Source organism: Budorcas taxicolor, chromosome 1, assembly GCF_023091745.1.
Source record: "Budorcas taxicolor isolate Tak-1 chromosome 1, Takin1.1, whole genome shotgun sequence".
Taxonomy (NCBI): domain Eukaryota; kingdom Metazoa; phylum Chordata; class Mammalia; order Artiodactyla; family Bovidae; genus Budorcas; species Budorcas taxicolor.
This window is the reverse complement of record NC_068910.1, coordinates 251,103-274,528: the sequence shown is the minus strand read 5'-3', so window position 1 is coordinate 274,528 and position 23,426 is coordinate 251,103. Positions and strand designations below refer to the sequence as shown.

Sequence of the window (23,426 nt, the reverse complement as noted above, 5' to 3'; positions counted from 1 at the left end):
CCAAACGCCTCCCGCGTTTCTGTTCTGACCTCATCCCATGAGCCGCGAGGCTCTTATGGCATCTGGGACGGGACTCCTCTCCAGAGGCCTTCGGTCCACTCTGCCCAGACCCGCCAGAGGACTCACTGTCTGTGGCAGCTGCAGCCTAGCAGAATGGATTTGTCCAATAATGAGACTTGGAAGTCAAGATTGCTTCTTGGCTGCTGGACAACAGAGGGTGTTGTGTTAGCTGATGTGAGAGCAACATCCGTCACGTTGTACGTCTCCATCAGAGCTCTGGGGTGGTCAGGGGCATGTCATTTGGAAAGGGCACTCTTATTTGGAAAGGAATCTTTTCTTCTGAGCAGTCGGTCTCAACAGTAGGCTTAAAATATTCCATAAACCATGTTGTAAGCAGATGCCGTCCAGGCTTTGTTGAGCACAAAGCAGAGTCGATTCAGCTTAATTCTTGCAGGCCCTGGGGTTTGGGGGATGGCAGGTCAGCGCCGGGTCCACTGTGTCAGCGCCCAGCATGAGAGCAGCCTGTCCTTTGAGGCTGTGGAGCCAGGCCCTGACTTCTCTCTCGCTGTGAAAGGACTGCGTGTGCGCTCAGCCGCTTCAGCCGCGTCCGGCTCTTTGTGACCCCATAGACTGCAGCCCGTCAGGCTCCTCTGTCCATGGGACTCTCCAGGCCAGACAGCTGGAGGGGGTTGCCATGCCCGCCTCCAGGGCCTCTTCCCCACCAGGGATGGAACCCGGGTCTCACGTCTCTGGCATTGGCAGGCAGGCTCTTTACCGCTAGCGCCACCTGGAAGCCCATGAACGCCCCAGATGCATCCTTCCATCCACACTGAAACCCGCTAAGTGCTGGAGCTTCTGGGGAGGTCAGGTCTTCTGGGTAAAGGGCTACAGCCTCTGCGTGGGCGCTTGGTGCTGCCCCGGCCCTGCCATGCTGCCTCTGTGAAATGATTCCTTCCTGAGTCTCTGTGAGCCTGCTCCGCCAGTTCCCGCTGCCCTGCAGCCTCCCCGCTGCTCCTTCACGGAGCCAGAGGGGATCACGGCTGTGCTCCGGAGGCTCTGATCAGAGGGCGTGGCGGCTGGTGTGGTCTATCCAGACGCCAGAGCTGCCTCGCAGGCTGCTTCTCTCCCCTCGCTCCTCTGCTCACTGGGGCAGTGCTCTCTGTTTCCTTGGAGAGCTGTCCCTCCGCATTCTCAGCCTGGCTGACTGTCTGGCTCAGGAGGCCCAGCTCTTGGCCTGTCCTGGCTCTCCACCCACCCTCCCCATTTCCAGCTTCTGATGTCAAGGAGAGGCGTGCGACTCTTCCTTCCATTGAATGTTCAGAGACCGTTGAGATTATTGGCCTAATTTCAGTGTGTTCCTGTCCCAGGGCAGAGGGAGGCGGAGGGGGAGACTGGCTGGGGGCTGGAGCCAGTCGGTGGAGCTGTGAGCGAAGGTCCCTGTATCACATGGACCTGGTTCGCGGTACCCAGAAGAGTCACAGGAGTAAGGTCGCAATCCCTGATCACGGGTACAATGATAAGGAAGAAGTTTGAAATGGTGTGAGGGTTACCAGAGTGTGGCGCAGAGCTACCAGGTGACCGGTTGCTGCTGGAAAGACGCTGCCAGGAGACGTGCTCCACACAGGGCTGGCACAGACGTTCCGTCGGCAAGGAGCAGGGTTGTGGTGTGCGACACAGTGTGTCTGCCCGTAGGTGGGCCGCATCGCAGGCAGTTAGGAGATGCCTCCATGCACTGAAAACCTGGTTAGAATTACTCAAATTCTAATGGAGGCACTCACAGCGGCGGGTGCAGGGCCCCCTGTGGAGTGTGAGGGAAGCCTGAGAGCCCCTCACCGCTCCGTGGGGACAGCAGGGCCCCTCGAGGCCGGTGAAGAGTGTGCGAGGCTGTGCCAGCCCGGGGCGCCTCCCTCCTCAGAGTCTGAGATTCTTTCTGGGGAGGTCGGATGTGAAGTTGCCGGCAATGTGCCCTCATGCAGCCCTCCGAGGGTCCCTCCTATGGGGGCCGGAGATTCTGGGCATCACCCACGGCCCCCAGGGAGTGCCAGTCACTGTGGGGTGTCCTTCCACAGGCCTGCTGTGGGGTCCAGGAGTGTGGGGCACAGGCCTCCCCTGGTGCACTGTTGGTCCTGAAGCTCTAGATGCGGGGAGAGAGAGGAGAGCTGTGGACGGGGAGGCTGAGTGCTGGAGACCCGGGGTGCCCGGGATGAATTCACTACCCCCGGTGTGTGAGCGTGGGGGGCAAGGGGAGAGGGCCCCCTCTCAGTGTCTGTGCCCCGGCCCGGGAGTGGGGCCCCTGCTCAGAGGGCACGCACCCCAGCGTGGCCGTTAGACCTGACTCGCCGGACTGTCATCCAGCTCTCTCGGGGTCACTGGAAGTGTCCACCGTGCTGGGAACCCCTCTGGGCAGTGGGTGACATGTGTCCTGATGGGTCGGGGCTCATGGTGCCTCGGGGCATGCGCCCAGGCCTCTCCCCACACAGTCTCAAGGACACGGGTTCCTGGTGGTGCTCTGGGCTCAGGGCGGCGTTACAGGCACTTTTCTAGGGGAGATGCTGCAAGTTTCAACTGTGAACTTGGGATGACGAGGCTCCTACTCAGGGCGTTAACCTACTGGCTTCCTTTCGGAAGGATCGGGTGATAGGATTTCACGTCCTCGGACCGAACGCCGGGGAGATCACTCAGGGGTTTGCCGCCGCCATGAAGTGTGGGCTCACGAAGCAGCTGCTGGATGCCACCATCGGGATCCACCCCACGTGTGGAGAGGTGCGCCCGCTGGGGCTCCCGGGATGGGGACGGGCCCCGTGTGCTCTCGAGGGCGGCGTCAGCGCCGCGTCGGACGCGCCCGAAAACTGGCGTCCACACGGCTGCATGTGAGTCGCTGTCTTCCCTCTGCTGGGCAGGTGTTCACCACCTTGGAGATCACCAAGGCATCGGGACTGGACATCACGCAGAAGGGCTGCTGAGGCTAGGCCCCGCCGCCCCGTCCTGTCCCGCCCCGCGACGGTGAGGCGGCACGTGCGGCTCAGGGAGCCCGCGCTGCCCGGGGACAGGAGGCGGGGCGGCGCGGGGGCCCACTCCCCGGCTGGGCTGACGGGAGGGCAGACTCGCTGCCTCCTTGACGTCTTCGCTCAGAGCCGCCAGGTGAGCCAAGACCGACCTCTGCCCGCCAGCTCCTCCGCGAGGCCTCTCTCGACTGACTCATCCAGGCTGGCGCCCGCGCTTGCTGCTGTTTGAGCCCCTCCCTATTGCTTCCACGGAAACAGTCTCTGTTATGAAACTGACTCCAGTGGGCGTGCTCAGTGTGGTGATCTTCAGAGTAATATTAAAATGTTCTCAGTACTGTATTATGTGAAATCCAATTTAAAGTTATTTAAAGCAGTTCTGTTCACAGTCTGTTTCCTCACAGCCTGGTTCAGCAAATGACCAGGTAATGTCAGGGCCTTTCCTTGGGGTGTTCACACCTGTCGGCATCTAAGAGGGCTGGCGGTGGGCAGCCTTCCCTGGGGAGGAGCCTGTTTCCTCCCAAGCAGACCTCCCAGCCCCAAGTCCAGTGTTCCAGACGGTGGTGTGGTCCTGGGCTGGCCTCCTCCCGCTGGCCCACTGGTCCTTTGGTCAGAACTTATTTTTAAAAGAAACTTTAGGTCAGTAAGCAGGTCGGGGTCACCATCTGTGGACGGGGTGTTTGCTGCCCTCCCCGGAGGCGGCAGGGGGCGGGGTGCCCAGCTTGCCAGCCTCAGGGTCCAGTTACTGAGGAGCCACGAGCAGGCGAGGCGGGGGAGCGGTCGCCGTGGGGGCAGCCCGGCGGCCCGCCCGAGACGCTGTTGGCTCCTGCTCATGGGCCGGCGGCAGTCAGGCAGGGTGTGGCACGGGCGGAGTGGCTTCTCTCACTCGCTGGCTTTCTGTTAATGGCTGCGTTAGCGTCTTGGCCAGGTAATACTGCTGTCTGTGTTGTCTCGGCCTTGGCATCTAGTCACCATCTCTGCTCCTTCAAGTAGATTTTCTCCTAGGAGTGCACCGTGTAACCAGCTGAGATCTGTGTCTGGAATGCCAGAATGGCTCACCACGCAGAATCCAGTCAGCGTAGTAACCCTCATCGGCAGAATGAAGGGAAGAGAGTCACATGATGGTATCAGTTGATGCTGAAAGAGCATTTGACTGAATTCAACACACTGTCCTGATTAGAAAGTGCTCAACGAACTAGGGATAGAAGGAAACTACCTCTACATAACAAAAGCCGCATGTGGAGGCCCCACAGTGACCAGCTAACAGGACAAGGCCGTCCCCTTCTGCCACTTCCGCTCAACAGAACCCTTATGGAAAGTTCTATGCAGAGCAATTAGGCAAGAAAAAGAAGTGGAATCATCTCCACTCACAGATGATGGGGCTGTAGCTATAGAAAATACTGAAGAGGCCTCACGCCCAGACACGGAAGCTGCTGGACCTGGTGAATGAGCTCAGCAGGTCGCGGGATGTGAAATTGACTCCAGGAAGCCTGGCGAAAGTCTGCACACCGCCCGTGACCCATGTCGAAATGAAGAAAGCGATTCCACTTATAGCAGCCCCCAGAAGAAGAAGATTCATAGGCGCTGAATTAACCAAGGAGATGGAACAGCTGCACGGTGAAGACTGCAACCTGTTGAGAAAAGCAGACAAAAAAGTGGAAAGACAGCCTGTGCTCATGGATTAGGAACCTTAATACTGTTAAAACGTCCGCTGTGCCTGAAGCAACCTACGCATTCACGTTCTGTCAAAAACTCAGCAGTGACTTCTGCAGAAATGAAAGAACCCGTCCTGAAACTCCCGTAGAACCTGAAGGGGATTCTGAACGTTCAGAACAACCTTGAAAAAGCACAGAGTTGGAGATCACACACTTGCTGTTTCAGGGTTTACTGCAGATCCTCAGCTGTGAGGATGGCGTGGTCCCAGCACAGAGTGGGGCACGCGGAGAACAGCGAAGTCAGGCCTCACGTGTCAGGTCAGGGGACGGTGGAAACACCGCTGAGACCCTTTCATAGGAAAGCATCCTCTTTCTCCCGCTGGCGCTGGGAAACCACGCCAAAGGGCAACGTCAGATCTCTGCTCACATCGGGTACAGACGTCAGCTGAAAGTGGGCCAGAGACCTGAACGTAGCAGCAGAAGCCGCAGAACTCAAGAAAACCCAGGGTGGAGGCTCCGCGACCCCGGCTCTGGCAGAGACTCTCCCGTGTGACGGGCACAGGAAGCGAGGTAAAGGGCGGACTGGACCTCAAGGGGGTTAGGGCCTGGGGCGGTCAAGGGCGCCAGGGCACTGTGCAGAATGAAGGCAGAGCCCAGAGGAGAGGGGAGATGTCCGGGCCTCGTATCCGAGAAGAGATATGCTCCAGAATGCAATATCTGGAATATATTGAGAAACTTCCAAAACCCAGGAACATAGAAACAAACACCCAGGTTGAAAATGGGCAAAGGACTTCAGCAGACATGCACCACGGAAGGTGCGCAGATGGCCAGCACGTCACCAGAGGCGCGGAGATGGAAGCTCCCTGAGCCGCCGCCCCACGGCCACCAGGGTTGCTGTTCAGCTGCTCAGCCGCGTCTGACTCTTCGTGGCCCGTGGACCGCAGCACACCAGGCTTCCCTGGCCTTCACTGTCTCCCAGAGTCTCCCAGAGTCTCACACGCACGCCCATCCAGTCAGTGACGCCGTCCAGCCATCGCATCCTCTGTCGCCCCCTTCTCCTCCCGCCTTCAGTCTTTCCCAGCATCAGGGTCTTTTCCAGTGAGTCAGTTCTTTGCGTCAGGTGGCCAAAGTACTGGAGCTTCAGCTTCAGCATCAGTCCTTCCAGTGAATGTTCGGGGTTTGTTTCCTTTAGGATGGACTGGTTTGGAGCTGAACTATACACTTTAAAATGGTGAAGATGGCTGCTTTTTTATGTATTTTATCACAATTTTTAAACTGCATTTAATTGTGTCTCAGTTATGCCTTAATAAATTTGATCTGAAAAAACGAACCAACAGCTTTAAAAAAAAGCCCAGGGCCAGATGGTGTAATTCTGTGAAACATAAAGAAGTATTACCAGCAGTTTCCCTCAGAATCTTCCAGAAAGCTGAAGGAGAGAGACCACTTCCTCAGTCATTCTGTGCAGCACCATCACCGGATGGAGACGCGACCAGCAGACCCCAGGCCAGCACCCCGATGACTGCAGGTGCCAGGCCCTCGGCAGGATGGTCGCGCCCAGCGAGAGCCAGCAGCTCTCTCAAGGACTGCGTGTGAGGCGAGTTTATTCCCAGCGTGCGAGGGAGTCTCACAGCAAGGAACTCAGTCGATGAGACACACCACGTCAATAGATGACAGGCGGGGACCACGTGACCATCTCAGTTGGTGCAGAAAAAGCGTCTGGCAAAATCCCAGGCGATAAAGCCCCGTGTGAGAGCCCACAGATCACGCTGCCCTCAGTACTGAGAGGGGACCGAAAGGTTTCTTCCTCTAAGATCAGGAACAAGATAAAGGTGCCTGCTTTGCCTGCTGTCCATTCAGCTCGCCCTGGCGTTCTAGAGAGTGCTCAGGCAGGAAAAGGAGCGAAAGGCGGCGCACTGGAAAGGGAGAGGCAGACCTGGCTCTGTGCACAGACGACACGAGGCCGGCTTTGGCGGCCCCCTCGCTGCGTCTTCTCTGTCTGGGGGCCTGTCTGGTCGTGGGCATTTTAGAATAAATGTTCAGTTGATCGTGGCCCATCAGAGCCTCCTAGCCCGAGGCCCGAGGCCCTCTTTGCTGTGCGCGCTCTGCCCGGGACGTGTCTCTCACTTCCTGCTGATGTCGCAGCGGCCCGTAGCCCCGTCCAAGGCCAGGCGTCACGCACCTGGACTGCAGACCCAGACGTTTACCTGCCCACGTTGGGGCGGGGCCCCGCAGAAGGGCAGAGCCGCTGACCGGGACGGGACTCGTGCCCTCGGTGCGCACAGCGTGTGGCTTTCGCCTGTGCCCCTCGGGCCCGCCCCGTTAGCCACCGCCTCCCTCCAGGTCCCTCCAGGGACCTCCCTCCAGAGCTCCTTTCGTGAGCTCTGCTGGCTGCCGGGTCCACCCCGGGGCTCCCGGTCCACTCACCGCCTCCTCCGCCCGGATGCCTGGTGTTTCCACGCCCACCTGGTCGCAGCTGTCCTCCCTGAGCACCCGGAGCAGCTGCGGCGCCCCGGCCCGCCCTGGCCTCACCCGGCCCACGCTCTCCCAGCGGAGGCCTTCTCTCTGCGCTGCTGTTAGACCGTCAGGCTGCCGCGGAGGGGACGAGGCAGAAGCAGCCAGGAGCATGGAGCCCCACCTGCCCACAGGCCTGCCGTCACCTGGGCCCCGGGCCCCTGGGCACTGTGACCTCACCAGTGTGACAGGGCCCCTGGGAGTCCCTCCCGCCCAGCCACGGCGCACACACGGGGCTCTCCAGGAGGGTCGCGAGTGCCAGGCCCCTTGCAGGGCAGGTGGGGGTCTCACCTGGTGCCCCTCACAGCCGCAACCCCAGGCAGGCGGTCCTCGGCCCTCCCTGGTGGACGCTGTCCTGCCTGCGCTCCTCAGGACGGGCCCAGCCCCCCGGGACCTCCAGATGCTCGGCCCTGCACAGCCGTGGCCCTCCAAGCCCAAGTGAGCTGCCTGGGGGCCCCGCTGCAGGCCTCCTTCCCCGTCTTGCTCGCTCTGCCCCTCGGTTCGTTTCCATCTTCAGGGACCATGGGCTTGGCCCTGTGCACACCTCTGGACCCCAGCAGGCTGCTGCCCTCAGCCCACTGCTGTGGGGCTGACTCTTCACTACTGACCCAGCGACGGGATGCCTCCCAGCCCCACCTGGAGGGGCTGCCCCGCCTCAGGGCAGGAAGTGCTGAGGGAAGGGGGTCCCCGCCTCAGGGCAGGGATGGCTGAGGGGCGGGGGGACCGGGAAGAGCGGTCCCCACGGGGCTCCCTTCGGGCCTCATCCTGCATCGTGCCCCCAGCAAGCCCCTGGACAGGAGCCCCATGTCGGGGCTGCTCTGAGAACCTCCGGGTCAAGGCCAAGGACGTGAGGGCAGAGGCAGGCCCTGCCGTCTGCACCGTCCACTCCCCTCCCGCCCCGGTCCTCATGCTGAGCTGGGGTCCCGGCCCGGTCCATCCCCAGCCCAGTGGGGTCTCCGTGGGGCAGCAGACCCCAGAGCTGCACCCTTATGCCCGCCCTCCTCAGCCCGGCCACTCCTGGGCCGCAGCCAGGGCTCAGGTCAAGGTCAGCCAGGGAAGGCGCTTCTCTTTACTGTTTGTCCGCATCGCTTGGCACCTGGCCTCTTAGTTCCCAGCCAGGGATGGGGCCTGTGCCCCCTGCATTGAGGCAGTGGCGCCTTAGCCACCGGACACCAGGGAGGCCCCGAAGAAGGAGCTCTGTTTCCGCCAGGTGGGTCGTTCGGGGCCCGCAGGCCTCGCGTGTGCTCTGCTCCCACACGTGTGGCTGTGGGTGCCCCCACGCAGGGTCCTTGGAGACGGGGTGCCCACCAGCCCGGCTCCACACAGCCCCTCCCCGGCCCCTCCCCGGCCAGGGGTCCCCGACTGTGCCCTCGGGCAAGGCTGCGGGCCTGGCCCCGCGTCCTGGGCCCAGAGCCTGTGGCGCGTGGCAGCCAGGACCATGCCCAGCGTTCGCCTCGCCGGGCCCATCACACAGGGCGGCCGCGAGTGCCTGGGCCCGGGGCCTGCTCACCCCCACCTTTCTGGCTGCAGGGGCCCGGCCCTCACATCAGCATCCCCCCGGGCCGGGTCACTGCTGGGCGCTCTGACCCACACGCGACAGCATCTTGGCTGGGATGGGGGTTGCAGCCTGGACCCACGGGGCCCCCTGCCTGTGGAAGCGGGCTCCCCGCAGTACACAGGCCCAGGCCCACGACCGAGAGGGCCCACAGGCGACCCGGGCGGGGTGTGGGGGCCCCTGCCTGCCCCCTCCAGGCCCTGGGTTCCCGCGGCAGGGCCATATCGTCTGCGATCACTGCTGGGGTGCCCTCTGTCGCCCAGCTGCCCCAGGACTGTGGGAGCCGTGTGGCCTGGACGCCACCTCTTCCCCCACACGCTGCAGGGCAGGAGGGCAGAGATGCAGGCAGGGCAGTTCCCCCAGAGCCTCGGTCTCCTCACCTGGAGAGGGCGGGGGTGGCCTGTCAGCCATCAGGTGGGGAAGTAAAGCAGGGCCCGCAGAGTGGCACAGACACCTCACCGGCCCACCCCGTCCTGGGCCTGGGCCCCCTGCCTGCTCCCTGCGTCCCAGCCTGGCACCCCGGGAGGGGCTGAAAGCCTTGCCCTTGTACCAGCCCAGGTCCCTCGCCCGAGGCCTGCCCTGGTGCAGAGGGCTGCCCCGTCCCCAGGGGACCAAGGCTCCTGGGGACGAAGCCCCCGCCCGGGAAAGAAGTGCTTGTTTCTCCAAGGCTTCTCTCCGGATTTCAGGAGATCCGACAGCAAAGTGTGGTCACAGGAACACAGCTGCTGCGACTCAAACTCAGAGAAGCAGGGGGCAGCGCCCCACCCCCCAGAGGGTGGACGGGCGATGATGCAGGCCAGAGGGGCCCTGGGAGCTGTGTGCGTGCGTGTGTGCGCTCAGACCGGTGCTGGGGGCCTTCGTGGCCTTCGCCCTCAGGGCCTGTGGCTCAGTGGCTTCCACGCCGGGGATGGGGGGATAGGCCCCCACTGCTGTGAGACGCCGTGTTTGGGAGCCGCTCCCTTGGCTCCGCGGGGCTTGGGGTGAGAAGGTGGGAAAGAGGCCTGCTGTGCTCGTCCCCTGGGCCCCCAGGCCCTCCAGGGGCAGCGCGGTGGGGAGCAGGCCTCGCAGCTGTCCCGGCCGCCTCATCCCTGAGTCGCCAGTGGGGCCGCTTCAAGGGCGCCAGCTCCCGGGGAACCTGTCGCCCGCTGCGGTTGGTCCCGCCCGTGTCTTCACAGCCCCCCGCCTGGAACCAGGGCCCCCCACACCAGGAGGGGCCTGGCAGGCGGCTGGCCTCAGCTCGCAAAGGTCAGGCGGACGGTGATGTGGCTCGCGAGCCCGCGGTCAGGCCTCACACCCAGTCCTCCTTCCCAAGGCGGGTCGTCCTTACTCTTGTCTTATCCTGTGAAAGGGAACTGCCCGTGACTGTGGGGCAGGGAAAATGGCCCAGCTGCTCGAAAGCTGTGGGCAGAGCTCTTTAAAACTGAACCAGCGGGCTTCCGGCAGCCCGGCGACGGCACTCCTAGCGCGTGCAACAGAGAAATAGGGACACGTGTTTGTGCAGAAACCTGTGCGTGAACATCCACGGCAGCTTTATTCATGATGACCCAGCCTGGGGGCTCCCGGGGCCCCGGGGGAGACGGTTAGTCCAGGCCAGCCCCGGGCAGCAGCCCCTGCAGACCCGGCCTGGAGATGGCATGGGGCGGCCCATCTCCTGAGGCTGCCGGCTGCGCCTTTCTGCCTGTGCAACCCTGTGCAGCCACGGCCCTACATGGCCCGGAGAGCTGAGGTGGCCCCGGGCGGGCCGCACGGGGTGGATGCTGCTGCGGGGCAGCACCTGGCACCTGCAGGGCCAGTCAGCCGAGGGCCCCTCTGACTGTGGGGGCCACTCAGAGCTGCTAATGGTGTAGAGCTGCACACACACACACACACGTACACACACATGTACACACACATTGTAGGGGCAGCTCACAGATGGGCATGGTGTAGAGCTGTACACACGCGTGCACACACACGTGCACACAGATTATGGGGGCGACTCAGCTGCTAATGGTGTAGAGCTGCACATGCACACACGTACACACACGTGCACACACACATACATATTGTATGGGTGGCTCAGAGACGGGCATGGTGTAGAGCTGTACACACGCACATGCACACACGTGCACACACACATACATATTGTATGGGTGGCTCAGAGACGGGCATGGTGTAGAGCTGTACACACGTGCATGCACACACACGTGCACACACGTGCACACAGATTATGGGGGGCGACTCAGAGCTGCTAATGGTGTAGAGCTGCACACACGCACACACACGTATGCACACGTGTACACATACATTGTAGGGGCGGCTCACAGACGGGCATGGTGTAGAGCTGCACACACACATGCACACATGCGTGCACACACGTGCACACATTATGGGGGGCGACTCAGAGCTGCTAATGGTGTAGAGCTGCACACACACATGTACACACACGTGTACACACACATATTGTATGGGTGGCTCAGAGACGGGCATGGTGTAGAGCTGCACACACACACGTGCTCACACACACTGACACACCAGAGCAGGCGTTGTGGAGCAGCATGCTGAGCACTGGGGGGCTCACAGCCCTCCTGGGCGCCCTATCTCGTGCACTATCGGGGAAGCCTTGCTGTTCGAGTCCTGACTGGCTCCTCCGGCCTCTCTTCCAGCTCTGGCGGGGCGTGCCCCAGTGTAGCCCTGTTCTGTGATGGACCCGAAGGCCCCCAAGAAGTCCCACCAGGGAAAGGAGAGTAAGGCCAGGATGCAGAAGTTTGCCAGGAAATTTCCATACAGGTGGCAGACCCCAAACCCGAGCCTGGAGGGGCCCCCCTTCCGCAGGCCCCCAGCCCAGGAGCACCCTCTGGGAAACATGGTGGGAGCAGGTGGGGGTCTCTGTCCCCTGAGCTGCTCTGTGCTCCCCGATGGCAGGCTCCTCACCAACCCTTCGCCCCTGAGCTGGGCCCCCCAGAGCCTCGGCTGGCTGCTTCCTGTCGCCTGTTCAGCACACCTGCTCCTGCGGGGGTGTGATGGGGTCCGGGTGTGGGGGCGGGGCTGGAGCCCACAGAGCCCGCAGGCTGGGCGGCCTGGGGCCTCTGCCAGGTGGCCTGTTTTTCTGGGTTGAGAGGCCTGGGAGGGCTGAGCCCAACCTTGGGGGCCACGGCCTCCTCACGGCTTCCCGTGGCAGGGGCACCTGCCCTCAGCCCACAGCCCTGGTCCGTCACTGCCCACAGGTTCTCCTGGCTGACGGAGACCAGCTCAGAGCCCCCGCAGCCCTGGGCGCTCATGAAGATGAGCAGCTTGCAGCGTGAGCAGCTGCCCCTGCAGAAGACGCTGCTGCCCACGAGGTCCATGCCCGTCCGAGGGTGAGTCTCAGCCCCAGGCCCCCACGCGGACACAGCACGTCCAGGCCGAGGACGGCGAGCCCTGGGGAGACTCCCACTCACTCCCCCACACCCTGCACATGGGAGGACACACCCAGACCTCACACACAAACGCGAAGATGCACAGACTTGCCCTGACCCAGACTGTCTCTCTGAAGGGCCCCACCCGGCCCACCACCTGGCCCACCACCTGCACCGACGTGAGTGGGCATGGGGCCTCGGGGCTGAGGCTGTGTCTTCTCCACTGTGCTCCCGGGCCTCTGAACCTCTGCTCCCCTGGGCTGACGGGCTGAGCTGCAGCTTCTCCCATGGAAGGGTCCGTCTTGTTGGACCCTCAGAGCCTTCAGGCTGTGTGGCCAGGTCCTTGTGCTGGGGGCAGGGGGTGGGGGCTGAGGCCTTCCCCCAGGACTGCTCTGCCTCGCACCCTGAGCCCTGGCAGTGGGCAGATCACCCAGAAGCTAAAGGCCGAGTTTATCTGAGGATAACGGAGCCCCTGAGATGGGAGAGCTGGAGTGGGGAGGGTGGTCTCTGGGGGAGGTGGCCTCCGTGCTGGTGGCGCCTGCTGTGGCTTGCCCCCAGGCTGGCAGGCCTGTGTCTGGGCTGGGCAGAGGACGGGGAGGTGTCCGCCGCTGGACGTCCGGGCAGGGGGCAGCCAGGGGAGTGTCTGCCCTGGGAGCGGAGCCGTGGTTGCAGCCCTGGCCCGCTCCTCTGGCCTGGGGCCGGGCTGGCTCTGTGGGGTCAGCGTGGGGCTCTGTGTGGCTTCTCCAGGCTGGGGGCCCCGGATTTCCTGCCTCTGTCCTGCCTCCAGCCGCCGCCATCGCCGCCAAGAAACCTCTGGGAGCTGGCGCTGCTGACCCGCCGCTTCCCCAGGCCCACAGCACTCCCGCCCGCCCCCTGGAGCCCTGCTCTGCACCGCCAGACTGGGCTACTCGGCCCCCGGGCGCTCGTGATGGTGGCCACCGGGAGCTCCCTCCAGGCAGAGGTGACCTATGGGGAAGCGAGGAGCCCTGGAGAGGTCGCCCGCGGACACGCTGCAGGGTCATAGCCCCGGACGGTCGTCTGCACGCCGGCCCCACGCCCTCATCCATAAGGTGCGGTGACGGCCAGCTCTTCAGTGTGAGCGTCATTTCCTCGCGTTGACCCCCAAATACACTCAGGCATCTGGGATACCCGGGTGGCGATACTCTGGAGTCCTGCTTCAGGGGAGCGTGCATGAAGGGGGACCACCTAGTTTCATTAGGGGCGCCTTTTTGCCACGGCTGCGCCCGGAGGAGGGGCAGGAAGGGGCAGTCTTTCCACCCCAACTGAGACAGTCTAGGAAGGGTGCTCAGGCAGGGTTTAAAGCTCAGCAGAGTCTAAAATGCTGGTGCCACCTGTGTGCATTAGGAAATGGTGTGTGTGCGCGCGTACGTAGGGGTGCACGCCTGTGTGCTGCACGTGTACACGCCTGTCACAACTTGGGTAGAAAAGCACACACACCAGGGTGGCGGCAGCCCCAGGCGCAGGGCTTGGCTGAGCTGGTGTGGCTTTAGCGCTTGGCCCAGGCAGAGTGAAAGGACAGGTTTTCCCCAGTATCACTGCCCCCCTCGAGCCAGCACATGGCAACACCCCAGGGTGCCTGCGCTCCTTACTCCGGTCCCCACACAGCCTCTGACACCTGCGCCCTGCTGGGTAGGTGATCCAGGCTCAAGACCAGACCACCTCAGACCCCAGAACAAATGGCAAAAGGAGACACAAACCCATATTTCACAAAGTAACAAAACGCATGTATTTCAAGCGCATGAGCTCCCCTGCTCACCGTGGTCCGGTCTAGTCTGCTCCTATATTGCCTACTGGGCTCTGCTGACGGTGGACCACCGAGCACCTGGCTGGACTGAGGCCAAGAAGGAGCCAGAACAGGCCCCCCCCCACCCCGCCGGGTGCACCACGTGGTGGGGTCCTCAGGGTGCCCAGGTGGCCGGTCACCGCCCACTGAGGCGGAGACAAGGCCTGTCCGGCCCTGGGTCTGGGCGTGGGTGGGCGTCTCTCCTTGGCGGGGCCGCAGTGACCAGGGCAGGTGAGATGGGGAGGGCCCGGGGGGCTCGGAGGCCAGCGCAGAGCCAGCATTCTAGTCTTGTGCGGTGGTTAGGCTCAGGACAGACGACGAAACACAGACGCTCGCAAGCTGAAAGCCTACTATTCCATCCTCCGGGGTCCTGGGGACGCACCCGCCAGCCAGGGTGCTTCGACGAGGCCGGCATCAGGCCCCCAGGGGTCCAGCCCCTGGAGGTGAGGCGGGCTGCGCCAGGACGCGGTCCGCCCGGCGGGCCGAGCACAGGGCCTTCTCGGCGTGCACCCCGACCCCCGGCTAGCGCAGCCGCAGGTAGGAGGGGACGGAGTAGTTGAAGAGGAGGAAGTCCATTTTGTAGAGGCCGAAGAGGCGCCGCTGGTAGAAGGGGCTGATGTCGCGGAAGAGGCGCTCGGCCCGGTCGCGCGCGGCGGCCCGGGCCCCCGGGGGCGGCTCCGGGAAGCGCAGGCCGGGCGCGCCCGCGAGGCCCAGCACGAAGGCCGCGTCCTCGGCCAGCGTCTCGAACTTGCCCACCACGTCGTAGCGCAGGCTGCACGGGTGGCAGAGCGCGTGGGCGCGCTCCCAGTGCTCGTTCAGGGGCCCGTCGCGGCGCGTGCGCGGGTCCAGCAGGTAGGCCAGGAACTCGGCGAAGCGCACGTCGTGGCCGCGGGCCAGCGCGTCTGGGCTCGGGCGCGGCCGCAGGCGCCGCACGATGTCGGTGCCGAAGCGGCGCTGGAAGGCGGCGCCCCAGGGCCGCTGCAGCTTGTTGCGGTAGGCCGAGGCCAGGCGCTCGAAGGGCTCGCGCACGAAGAGGAAGGCCAGGTAGGTGCGCAGACGCCGGTTGACCTCGGCCGGGCTGAAGTCAGCCAGCGAGGGCAGGCGGCCGGGCGCGTGCGCGTCGGGCGCGGGGATGGCGCGCGGGTCCCCGGGGCCACGGCCGCTCAGCGCCAGCAGCACGCGCTTCCAGTTGGTGCAGGCCACCTTGGGCACGTAGCAGTAGAGCAGGCCGCGCGCGTCGTCCACCAGCACGTGCCGCAGGTCCTCGGGCCGCAGCAGACGCCGCCGCCGGGTGTGGCGGCCGCAGGCGCGGCGCAGCAGCTCTCGCCGCTGCCGGTGCACCTCGGCCAAGGCGGAGCGCGGGCCCTGCGGGGCCAGGGCCACGGAGGGAGCCCGGGTGAGGGGCCGTGAGCCCACCCCGGCCGAGGGGCGGGGAGGATGCGGCTGGTCGCGCGCAGGTCCTCACTGCCGCCCCCCACGCCCACCGCTCCGCCCCGCCCCAGGGAGGGTCTCCGCCTACACCAGGCCCCTCCCATCAGCACCACAAGGGCAGAGGTCCAGGTGAGGCTCCCGCCGCTGATGGAGCAGGGCCCGAGCCGGCAGGTGCTCAGTAGTGCTGAGGGCGCCTTCAGGGGCGTGTGTGAGCTGGGCCTGTGGGCTCAGTTGGCGCACACTGGGAACAGCATATGGCCGCTCAGGCCTGGTGGTGGGGGCGCGGCATGCCTGGCCCGTCTCCCTGCCCCAGCGGCGCTGAGCCTGGGGCTTCCCTTTGTGTCCTTCCTGCTGTGAGCGGCACACAGTCCACTGCTCATTATGTCCCCCACGCAGAACACCGCAGCACAGAGCCCGGCGTAGCCTACACCTGGACGCCCCCAGGTCTCTCCTCCTGCCCCCAGCGTCGGCCCCGTCACAGCCCGGCCTTCGCTCCCTGGCCGGAGCCGGAGGCGGCCGCAGCCCCCGGACAGCAGGTCCACGCGGGCTCCGGCCGCTGTGGCTGGAGGCAGCATGGGGAGGGGTCCGCCTACCTGGTCCAGGTCATAGAGCGTCTGCAAGGGGCTCCTCCTCTTCCCGCCAAACCAGCTAGTGCCCACGGCGTTGCTCGGGAACCCTGGGGGCAAGGGAGAGGCGTTCGCCGTGGCACCAGACTGGCCGTGGCCCTAGGGGCTTGGCCGACTCGCCTGGGCACACTGCATCCACCGCTGGGCCTCAGTGCCCCCACGTCCCGCCTGCCTCGGGGGTCACTGACAGACCAGGTCCCTGTCACCAGGGCAGGGAGCTTGCCCTCCAGAGCTGCAGGGGGCTTGGGCGGGAGCAAACAATGGGAAAAGGGGAAACCACCGCCCTCTAGGAAGGCCCTGACCACCCAGCGCCACTTGCCTCCACCTCACACCCCGCCTTTGCCAGCCACGTCCATGCAGCCTGAGGGTGAGGGCCCAGTGGGGAGGCTGGGCCAGCCTCTCCCCGCCCTGGGGGGCAGGCAGCAGCAGGGGTCGGCAGCAGCAGGGGCTGGCGACAGCGGGGGCCGCACCGCCAAGCTGCCGGCTCTCCGGTGGCAGCGCAGGTGACCAGGTCCAGTGACCGCTGGGGACGCCTGCCGGGGCTTCTCCCCCTCCTGCTGGGGTGTGTCCCGCCTCCCAGTACATTCAGGGTTCACTGGCAGCGTCCAGGTGTGGGGACGCTCTCTGTCTCAGCGCTGTATCCCTCTGTCTTCCCCAAACTGCCACAGCCTCGTATTTGTCTTAGATATGATTCTGCTTACCAATAAGATATAACAAGTTTTAATGCCTTTAAAAAATATCACCCAAATTGTCAAGTCTTTGGTTAGACTGATCAAGAAAAAAAGAATGAAGAGTCAAATTACAAAAAAATGGAAATGAAAGAGGTGATGTTAGTACTGGACCTTATAGAAAGAGGGCTTCCCCGGCGGCTCAGACGGTAAAGAATCTACAGTTGAGGAGATCCAGGTTTGATGGTTGGATCAGGAAGGTCCCCTGGACAATGAATGGCAGCCCACTCCAGTATTCTTGCCTGGAGAATCCCATGGACAGAGGAGCTTGGAGGGCTACATCCATGGGGTCACAAAGTCAGACACAACTGAGCGCCTAACAGTTTGACTTTCATGAAAACAACATAGCTAAGAGCACTTTCTGTGACTGAGGTGCGTGCAGTTAAATGCGTTCAATGGCTGTTAAGAATGTATTGAATTCATAAGAATATGGAATATTCACAAGAATATCTTTAATAATTCAGAATCACGTTAGGAAATAATAAATTCATAAGAAAAAGGAAGCTTTCAATGATCCTTGGCTTTCAACAAAATGAGGAGTCTTAGAATGCTGCCAGGATTCAAGCGTTTTCCTGAAGACAAATCTTTGGCAAACAAGCAAGCTTGAACAGTTTGGTGGACTGCTGTGTTGGCAGACGGACCACAGGCAGCGGTTCCCAAACTTGAGCGTGCACGGGGCCTGCCGACACGCGGGTGGCCTGGCCCACGTCCAGAGGTTCTGGTCCCCTGGGTGGGGCCCGTGGTCTGCATGCTGACAGTCCAGGCTGCTGAGGCCTGGGAGCCCCCTGAGCACCGCTGAGCACTGCCTGGGGGACTTGGTTAAAGGAAGAAGTCAGTGAGAGGCAGACCAGCCTTGCCAGGCCTGCAGACCCCTCCCGTGTGCTCCTCTGGCAGCCCAAGGGCCCCTGCCCACTCCAGTGTCCCCAGAATAAGGGCCGGGCTCGGCTGTGACCAAGGCTTTTGGAGGGGTGAGGCCCACAGGGCCTGCCTGTGTCCTCGGGATCATCAGTGACCCGCAAAACAAGCCACCCTCCTCTGGCCGCCCGCTGGCAGGGAGGCCCTAGGACCTGCTGGCCCCACGCTAGCCGGGCGCCTCCCACAGCCCTGGGAGGAGGGCTCTGCCTCACCTCTTTCCGGTGAGGTTAGAGGCCCTGAGTGGGGACGGGGCAAGGCTGGTGCCCCCCAGGGGGGCAGGCAGAGCAACAAACCAGGCCGCCTCTACCCGAGGCCTACGGCTCAGAAGCACCCAGCCTATTGGAAGCAGCAGCTCTTGGGTGGAGCCTCTCCTTTCCCACCCAGACCGAAGAAGCCCGAGGGAAAGCGGATCCCACACCAGCCCCCAAGAGCCGGGGCAGTGATTATGGGGCTGGGCCGCCCCCGCCCGGCTCCACCCCGTCAGCGCAGGAGCAGAACCCTGATCCGGTGGGCGGGCAGGCCGGCGTGGAGGAGGATGAAAGGTCCTTGGGTCCAGCCCCCCCAACCCCCCCGCAGCGGGAGGCCGGGGCTCTGAGGGTAGGGCGGTCCCCAAAGGGCCCCATGGGGCTTCCTGCAGCCTCCTGCCCCCTCGCCCCGGTCCCCCACCTGTGTCCTCAGCCCCCGAGTCCCTCCCCGAGCCTCCAGGTCCCAGGCCTTCCAGCAGAGGGCCAGGGAACAGACTGGGCCAGCCCAGGGCAGCCACTTGGGCAAAACCACAAGCGGGTTCTGCTTTGACAAAGGAAACAAAAATAGCAGGAGGTTAGAGAGAGAGGGAGAGAGAGAAGGCGGGGAGGAGGGAGGGACTGAGTGGTGTCAGAGACAGAGCTTCCCCGGAGGGCAGGGATGGAGGCTGGGAGAAGGGGAAACAGACACTCGGGGAAAGCAGTCTGGAGTAGCTCAGAGCAAACCAGCTGGGTGTGAAGGGCTGGCAGGCCGAGGGAGGAGCTGCCTGCAATCTGGGGGTGCCCAGTGGGCCAGCCCTGGCCTCCCAGGCCCGCTGCATGTGGGCTGGCATGTCCTGGTCAGCACCGGAGTGGCCGGGAGACTGGGGAGCAGGCAGGAACGCACGGCGCCCCTGCTCTGCTCACTGACACCGCGCCCCCAGGGGTCAGAACTACTGCTCTCCCATTTGACAGATGGGAAAACTGAGGCTCAAAGAGGCAAAGAAACATGTTGAGGCCTCCCAGCAAGCAAGGGGCCAGAAGCGGCTTGGCGCCAGGCCCCAGTGAGAGCATGTCCTTGGCTGCCGAGGCCTCCTGGAGCCACTGTGCCCGCACACCACCCTGCCCGCCCTCACAGCACCACGGGCTGGGGGCAGCATGCCCCATGGGCAGCCAAAAGCAAGCCCACCCTAAGGACAGGCCCGGCGCAGCCGCACTGGGCTCCTCGGGGCTGGCCCTGCGGGACGCTGTGCTGGGCAACCCCCAGCCCGGGGAGCAGAGGTTACCACACAGTTTTCTGGTTAATAAGTTCCAGCCAGGCCAGTGTCGCAAGAGCAGGCCATCCGAGCAGCATGGCCCAGCCGGGTCAGCCCCCCGCCCCGCTGACCTGCAGGCCCTCCAGGGGTCAAGCCCTTCAGAAGGAAAAATCGATCCTGCCTTTCTCTCTTGGAAGACTCGTGACCTCTCCACCCTGAGCTCCGCAGCCCCCGGCACGGAGCCCTGATTGGGTGGATCGCTCTGCGCGGGACGGTCAGACTTCACTCCCGCCTCGGGCACCAGGAGCTGGCAGAGCCCAGGCCACGGCCTCCTGCTGGCCGCCAGTGAGTCCCGCTCCCTCCAGGCCTGCCCGGGCCCCCCGCCCCTCGCTCAGCACCAGCCTCACTGCCGTCCTGTCGCTCTGCGAGCACCGGTGCCCTCTGCCTCGACCGCTTCTCCAGAAACCTCTCCTCTTCCGGGCTAAGACTTCTTGTTCGGATCTCAACTCAAACGTCCCTCCAGAAAGGGGGCCTCTCCAGTGGCCAGACTGCTGTTAGTTTATCCACGGCACTCGTTGCTACTGAGACCATCTGATTCACGTGGCAGGTGTCTGTGTGCCCCAGGGGGGGTTGGCTCAGCGAGGAAGGACCGCCCTGTTTTCCTGTAACCCCGGGACCTTGCCTGGCAGCCGGGTTACTGTTCAGTCGCTCAGTCGTGTCCGACCCTTTGCGACCCCATGGACTGCAGCACACCAGGCTTCCCTGTCCTTCACCATCTCCCAGAGTTTGCTCAAACTTCTGTCCATTGAGTCAATGATGCCGTCCAACCATCTCATCCTCTGTCGTCCCCTTCTGCTCCCACCTTCAATCTTTCCTAGCATCAGGGTCTTCTCCAGTGAGTTGGTAGTATTAAGGACTGATAGCCCTTCTGGGCCATGTGGAGAGCACCCCAATTCCTAGCCTGCCACACAAGGGCACTCATGAGTGGACCTCAACCTACCTTCCTTCCTGGCCTCCACCGCTCCTCATATGCACACACACACGTGCACACATGCAGTCATGCACACACACTGCCACACACACACTCACACCTGGAAAAGGCAAGGTCAGGACAGGCCTCTCTCTGCCTGGGCACCTCCAGACCTCCGGGGCCTCTGCAGCCCGCAGGTCAGCGGCCCACGGCCCCTCGGCCTCTGGAGTGAGTCCAGTCGCAGCACATGCTGGAGCAGGCACTCCGCACGGCTGGCACAACGGGCTGCCTGTTTCCCACACCCGACCCTGAGGAGGGTGCTCCGGACCGAGTCCTTCCTGGTGCAAAGTGCGGTGCCAAGAGGGACCCACCTGGACCGGAGCGTCCCACCCGCGGCTGTGGACACTGGGGAGGGGGGAGCTTCCAGGCGCGAAGTGGGGCCAGGCGAAGGAGGCAAAAGACCCGGATGGCCTAATGCCCTCCTCGGCCCACCGCTCACCTGGTCCCTGGACAGAGGCTGGGAGCTCCGGACCGTCCGCCTCCCGGCCTTGGGAGACCGCATCGCGAGCCCTTGCGAGGACCCGGGACGCGGGCGCAGCTTTGAGTCTTTCTGAGCGCCCCCTCCCCGCGCCTCCCCCGTGCCCTAGCCCGAGAGGAGACCAAAGGTGCCCCCACCCGGTCGCGTACCGCCTCCCCCCACCCGCCGCGGCAGGCACTCACCCGGGCGCAGGGCGCGGGGCGCGGCGCCCAGGAGCAGGAGCGCGGCGCCCAGACACGCGGCCGCCAGCGCTCGCCGCCGCCAGCAGCGCCTCGCCATGCTTGCCCGGAGCGCGCCGCGCTCGGCCGGGCCCAACGGGGCCCGCGCTGGAGTGGGACCCGGGGCGCGACCTCCGTCCCGCCCCTGGACCCGCCCACGGGCTCTTGCTCAGACCGAACCCGAAACCCAGGGCCGCCCAGGATCCGCGCACCAGGGCCGCGCTTGGATCCGGACCCGGGACCCTCCCGGCGGCGTGTACACCGCTCCACGCCCGAAGCGCGGGGATGCAAGGGCTTTGCTGTCTGGAGGCGGGCCGGGGCGGGGGTGGGGGGTGGACTAGTCCAGTCTGCCATGCCCCTGCTCCGTCCAGCGGGGCAGCGAGCAGCCGCCCAGGGCGCGAAGGGTGGAGACCGGCGGAGAAGCCCTGCCGCCGTCGCGGTTTCGCCCGCTTCCGCCCGCTCGCCCGGGCGCCCTCCTCCGCTGACACCGAGCAGCCTCATCACAGTGGGTCGGGGCATCCGGTGCCCCCTTTGCTCTTTTGCTGCGTGAAGCCGCCAGTACGAGACCCTCGCTGACGCCCCCAGCCCCAGGATCAGGCCAAGAGGGCCTCTCCCTCACTGGAGCCCACCCTTCAGCCTTGCTCTCCACCGGGGTCTCCAGGTTCTGGCTTGCAGGAGGCAGCCAGACCGGGGGCGAGGCTGAGACGGGCGTCTCCTTCCGCCTCTGGACATCAGGAATCCTGTTCTTTTCCTCCTCCCCACAACTGCTGCAGACCCCAAGGGAGCACTCAGCTCGCTGAAGACTCTTGAGTGCAGGCTGGTGAGAGTGAATCCCGCCTTGAAAATGCACTTGTGCAGCACCCCAGGGGGCTGGGAGACACTCCAGACCCCAGGCTCCAGCTGCCCACTGCGTGTGCAGATCTGGGTGTGTGTGTGCGTGAACCAACCCTGAGCAGCGTGAGTGTGTGGGAAAGGGGTGCGTCTCAACTGCTTCCAGCCCTGCCGGCTTCTACTTACCTGCTGTGTGCGGTCAGGAGAGCTGCCTAACCCTCTGCGCCCAGCTCCCTCGCGCAGTGGGATCGCACTAGGGCACACTTCACCGTGCGGTGGGAACCGAACGAGACCCAGCAGACGTTCGGCATGGCGCCTGGCACTCAGCCAGTGCCGGCTGCGTACTCGACCCTGGTGCTTAATACGTTATTACTGTTAGTGTCTGGCAGGTGGCTCTGGCTTCTGTTAGGGTGGGGACATAAAAATTCCTTCCCGTTACGTGCAAATCTATTTAAAGGACAATATTAAGTAAATAACGGTTCTGCTGCCTTAAAGACAGGGCTCCAAATTCTATCCTGGGTCTCAAAGAGCAGAGGGCAAGAAACAGCCCAGGACAAACCAGGAGCGCCGTGTTGTGACTTTCCCGAGGCCCGGGACAGAGGGCCTTGGGGAGCGTCCAGCTCACCTCAGAATAACCTGAAGGCAGGGCTGCTGCTGCCCTGGGCCTGGGACCCAGATTCCGGGGCATCCACTTGCCCAGCTGGTCCCGAACCTCCCCTACCATCTGTGTGAGGACCTGGGTTCTCTGCAGTCCCAGCCGCAGGCACCCTTAGGCAGGCGTCCTGGTCCCTGTGCTGCCACCTGGTGGCCACGTCTAGAACAACATCTCTGCCCGCCCAGTCCAGGAACGTCCAGGAGGCCCCCAGGGCCGCACTGGGTCTTGGGGTGGAAGGGCCCAAGGGGTGGGGTGGGCACGGGAGAAGGAGCGAGTGGGCATGACCATTGCAGCTAGTCAGTGGCTGTGAAGATGACAGGGGCGCATAGGGAGGCGCCAGGTGCCGAGATGAGTCCCGCAGTAGACAGCCATTGAGAAGACCCCGAAGGGAGAGGCCGGAGAGGCAGACAGGGCGTCCCTGCTCCCAGCCTGTCGTGGCCACGCTGGGGCTCCCGGTGGACCACGGCGGGCAGGGAGGGGGTGGGGCCCGGAGGGAGGCTGTGCACGGTCAGGAGCCGGGTGGCCTCCGGGTGCAGGCTCGGTGTTGAAAGTGGACGGATCAGCGGTCAGGGTGCGCAGAGAAGGCCCCGGGCAGGAGAGTGGAAGCGGGGAGGAAGGGATGCAGGGGAGGGGCTGATGGCCCCGGGCGCGAGCTCTTGCCTGGCAGAGACGGGGGCCCAGCATGGCCTGGGTGACGGTGCCAGGCGGGCAGGGCTGGGGTCTCGGTGCCGGTCGCGAGGGGCAAGGAATAGAGGCTGGCCCGGACAGGCGTGGGCCTGGGAGAGAATCCAGCGCGGGCACTCGATGCCGAAGGGGACGGACCACATCCAGCGTCAGGGCCAGGGGCTCAGGCCCGGGAGGCACGCTGAGGGCCTGCGGCCTTGCTTGGCGCCTTGTCACTTCCGCGTTTTCTACTTGGTCTGTCCGTGGAGCACAGTGCGAAAGCCCCAGAGTCCTCTGGGCCAACGTCGAGGCCGACGGCGGCTCCACTAGACTAGCTGTGGCCGTGGGCAGGCCCCGCACCCCGCGGAGCTTGACCTGCACCCCCACACGATGGACACTGAGCCCCACAGGCTGGCCGCGGGGGCAGGGCGTTCAGCTGACGCCAGTGTCCCCGGGCGCAAACAGCGGGAGGC

The 23,426-nt window shown here is 64.1% G+C and overlaps 3 protein-coding genes across 4 annotated transcripts in view; 2 read left to right on the top strand and 1 right to left on the bottom strand.

The window, feature by feature from the left end:
* TXNRD3 (thioredoxin reductase 3) overlaps nt 1-3,322 on the top strand; it is a 34,555-nt gene extending 31,233 nt beyond the window's left edge. For both annotated transcript variants that reach the window (XM_052643636.1, XM_052642876.1), the window contains exons 15-16: nt 2,629-2,763; nt 2,901-3,322. In XM_052643636.1, coding sequence (XP_052499596.1) covers nt 2,629-2,763; nt 2,901-2,963 — 198 coding nt within the window. In that variant the 3' untranslated portion in view covers nt 2,964-3,322. The remainder of the gene's footprint in view (nt 1-2,628; nt 2,764-2,900) is intronic.
* An 8,081-nt stretch (nt 3,323-11,403) lies between these two features.
* C1H3orf22 (chromosome 1 C3orf22 homolog) lies at nt 11,404-13,026 on the top strand. The gene is given in 4 exon segments (XM_052649925.1): nt 11,404-11,489; nt 11,927-12,058; nt 12,845-12,968; nt 12,970-13,026. Coding segments are annotated over 4 exon segments (399 nt in total).
* A 1,397-nt stretch (nt 13,027-14,423) lies between these two features.
* On the bottom strand, nt 14,424-20,865 carry CHST13 (carbohydrate sulfotransferase 13). Its single transcript, XM_052648882.1, has 3 exons — nt 20,769-20,865; nt 15,926-16,008; nt 14,424-15,266 (listed from the first exon to the last, which is right to left on the bottom strand). The coding sequence occupies exons 1-3, from the start codon at nt 20,863-20,865 to the stop codon at nt 14,424-14,426; spliced, it is 1,023 nt and encodes a 340-aa protein (XP_052504842.1).
* Between the last annotated feature and the right edge of the window lie 2,561 nt (nt 20,866-23,426).

Bases quoted from the DNA above. Each gene is read 5' to 3' on its own strand.
- CHST13 (XM_052648882.1), bottom strand. From the start codon at position 20,865: ATGGCGAGGCGCTGCTGGCGGCGGCGAGCGCTGGCGGCCGCGTGTCTG. The intron at 16,009-20,768 runs GTGAGTGCCTGC...CCTTGCCCCCAG, and splicing joins GCCCCGCGCCCTGCGCCCGG to GGTTCCCGAGCAACGCCGTG. The intron at 15,267-15,925 runs GTAGGCGGACCC...CTGGCCCCGCAG, and splicing joins CGCTCTATGACCTGGACCAG to GGCCCGCGCTCCGCCTTGGC.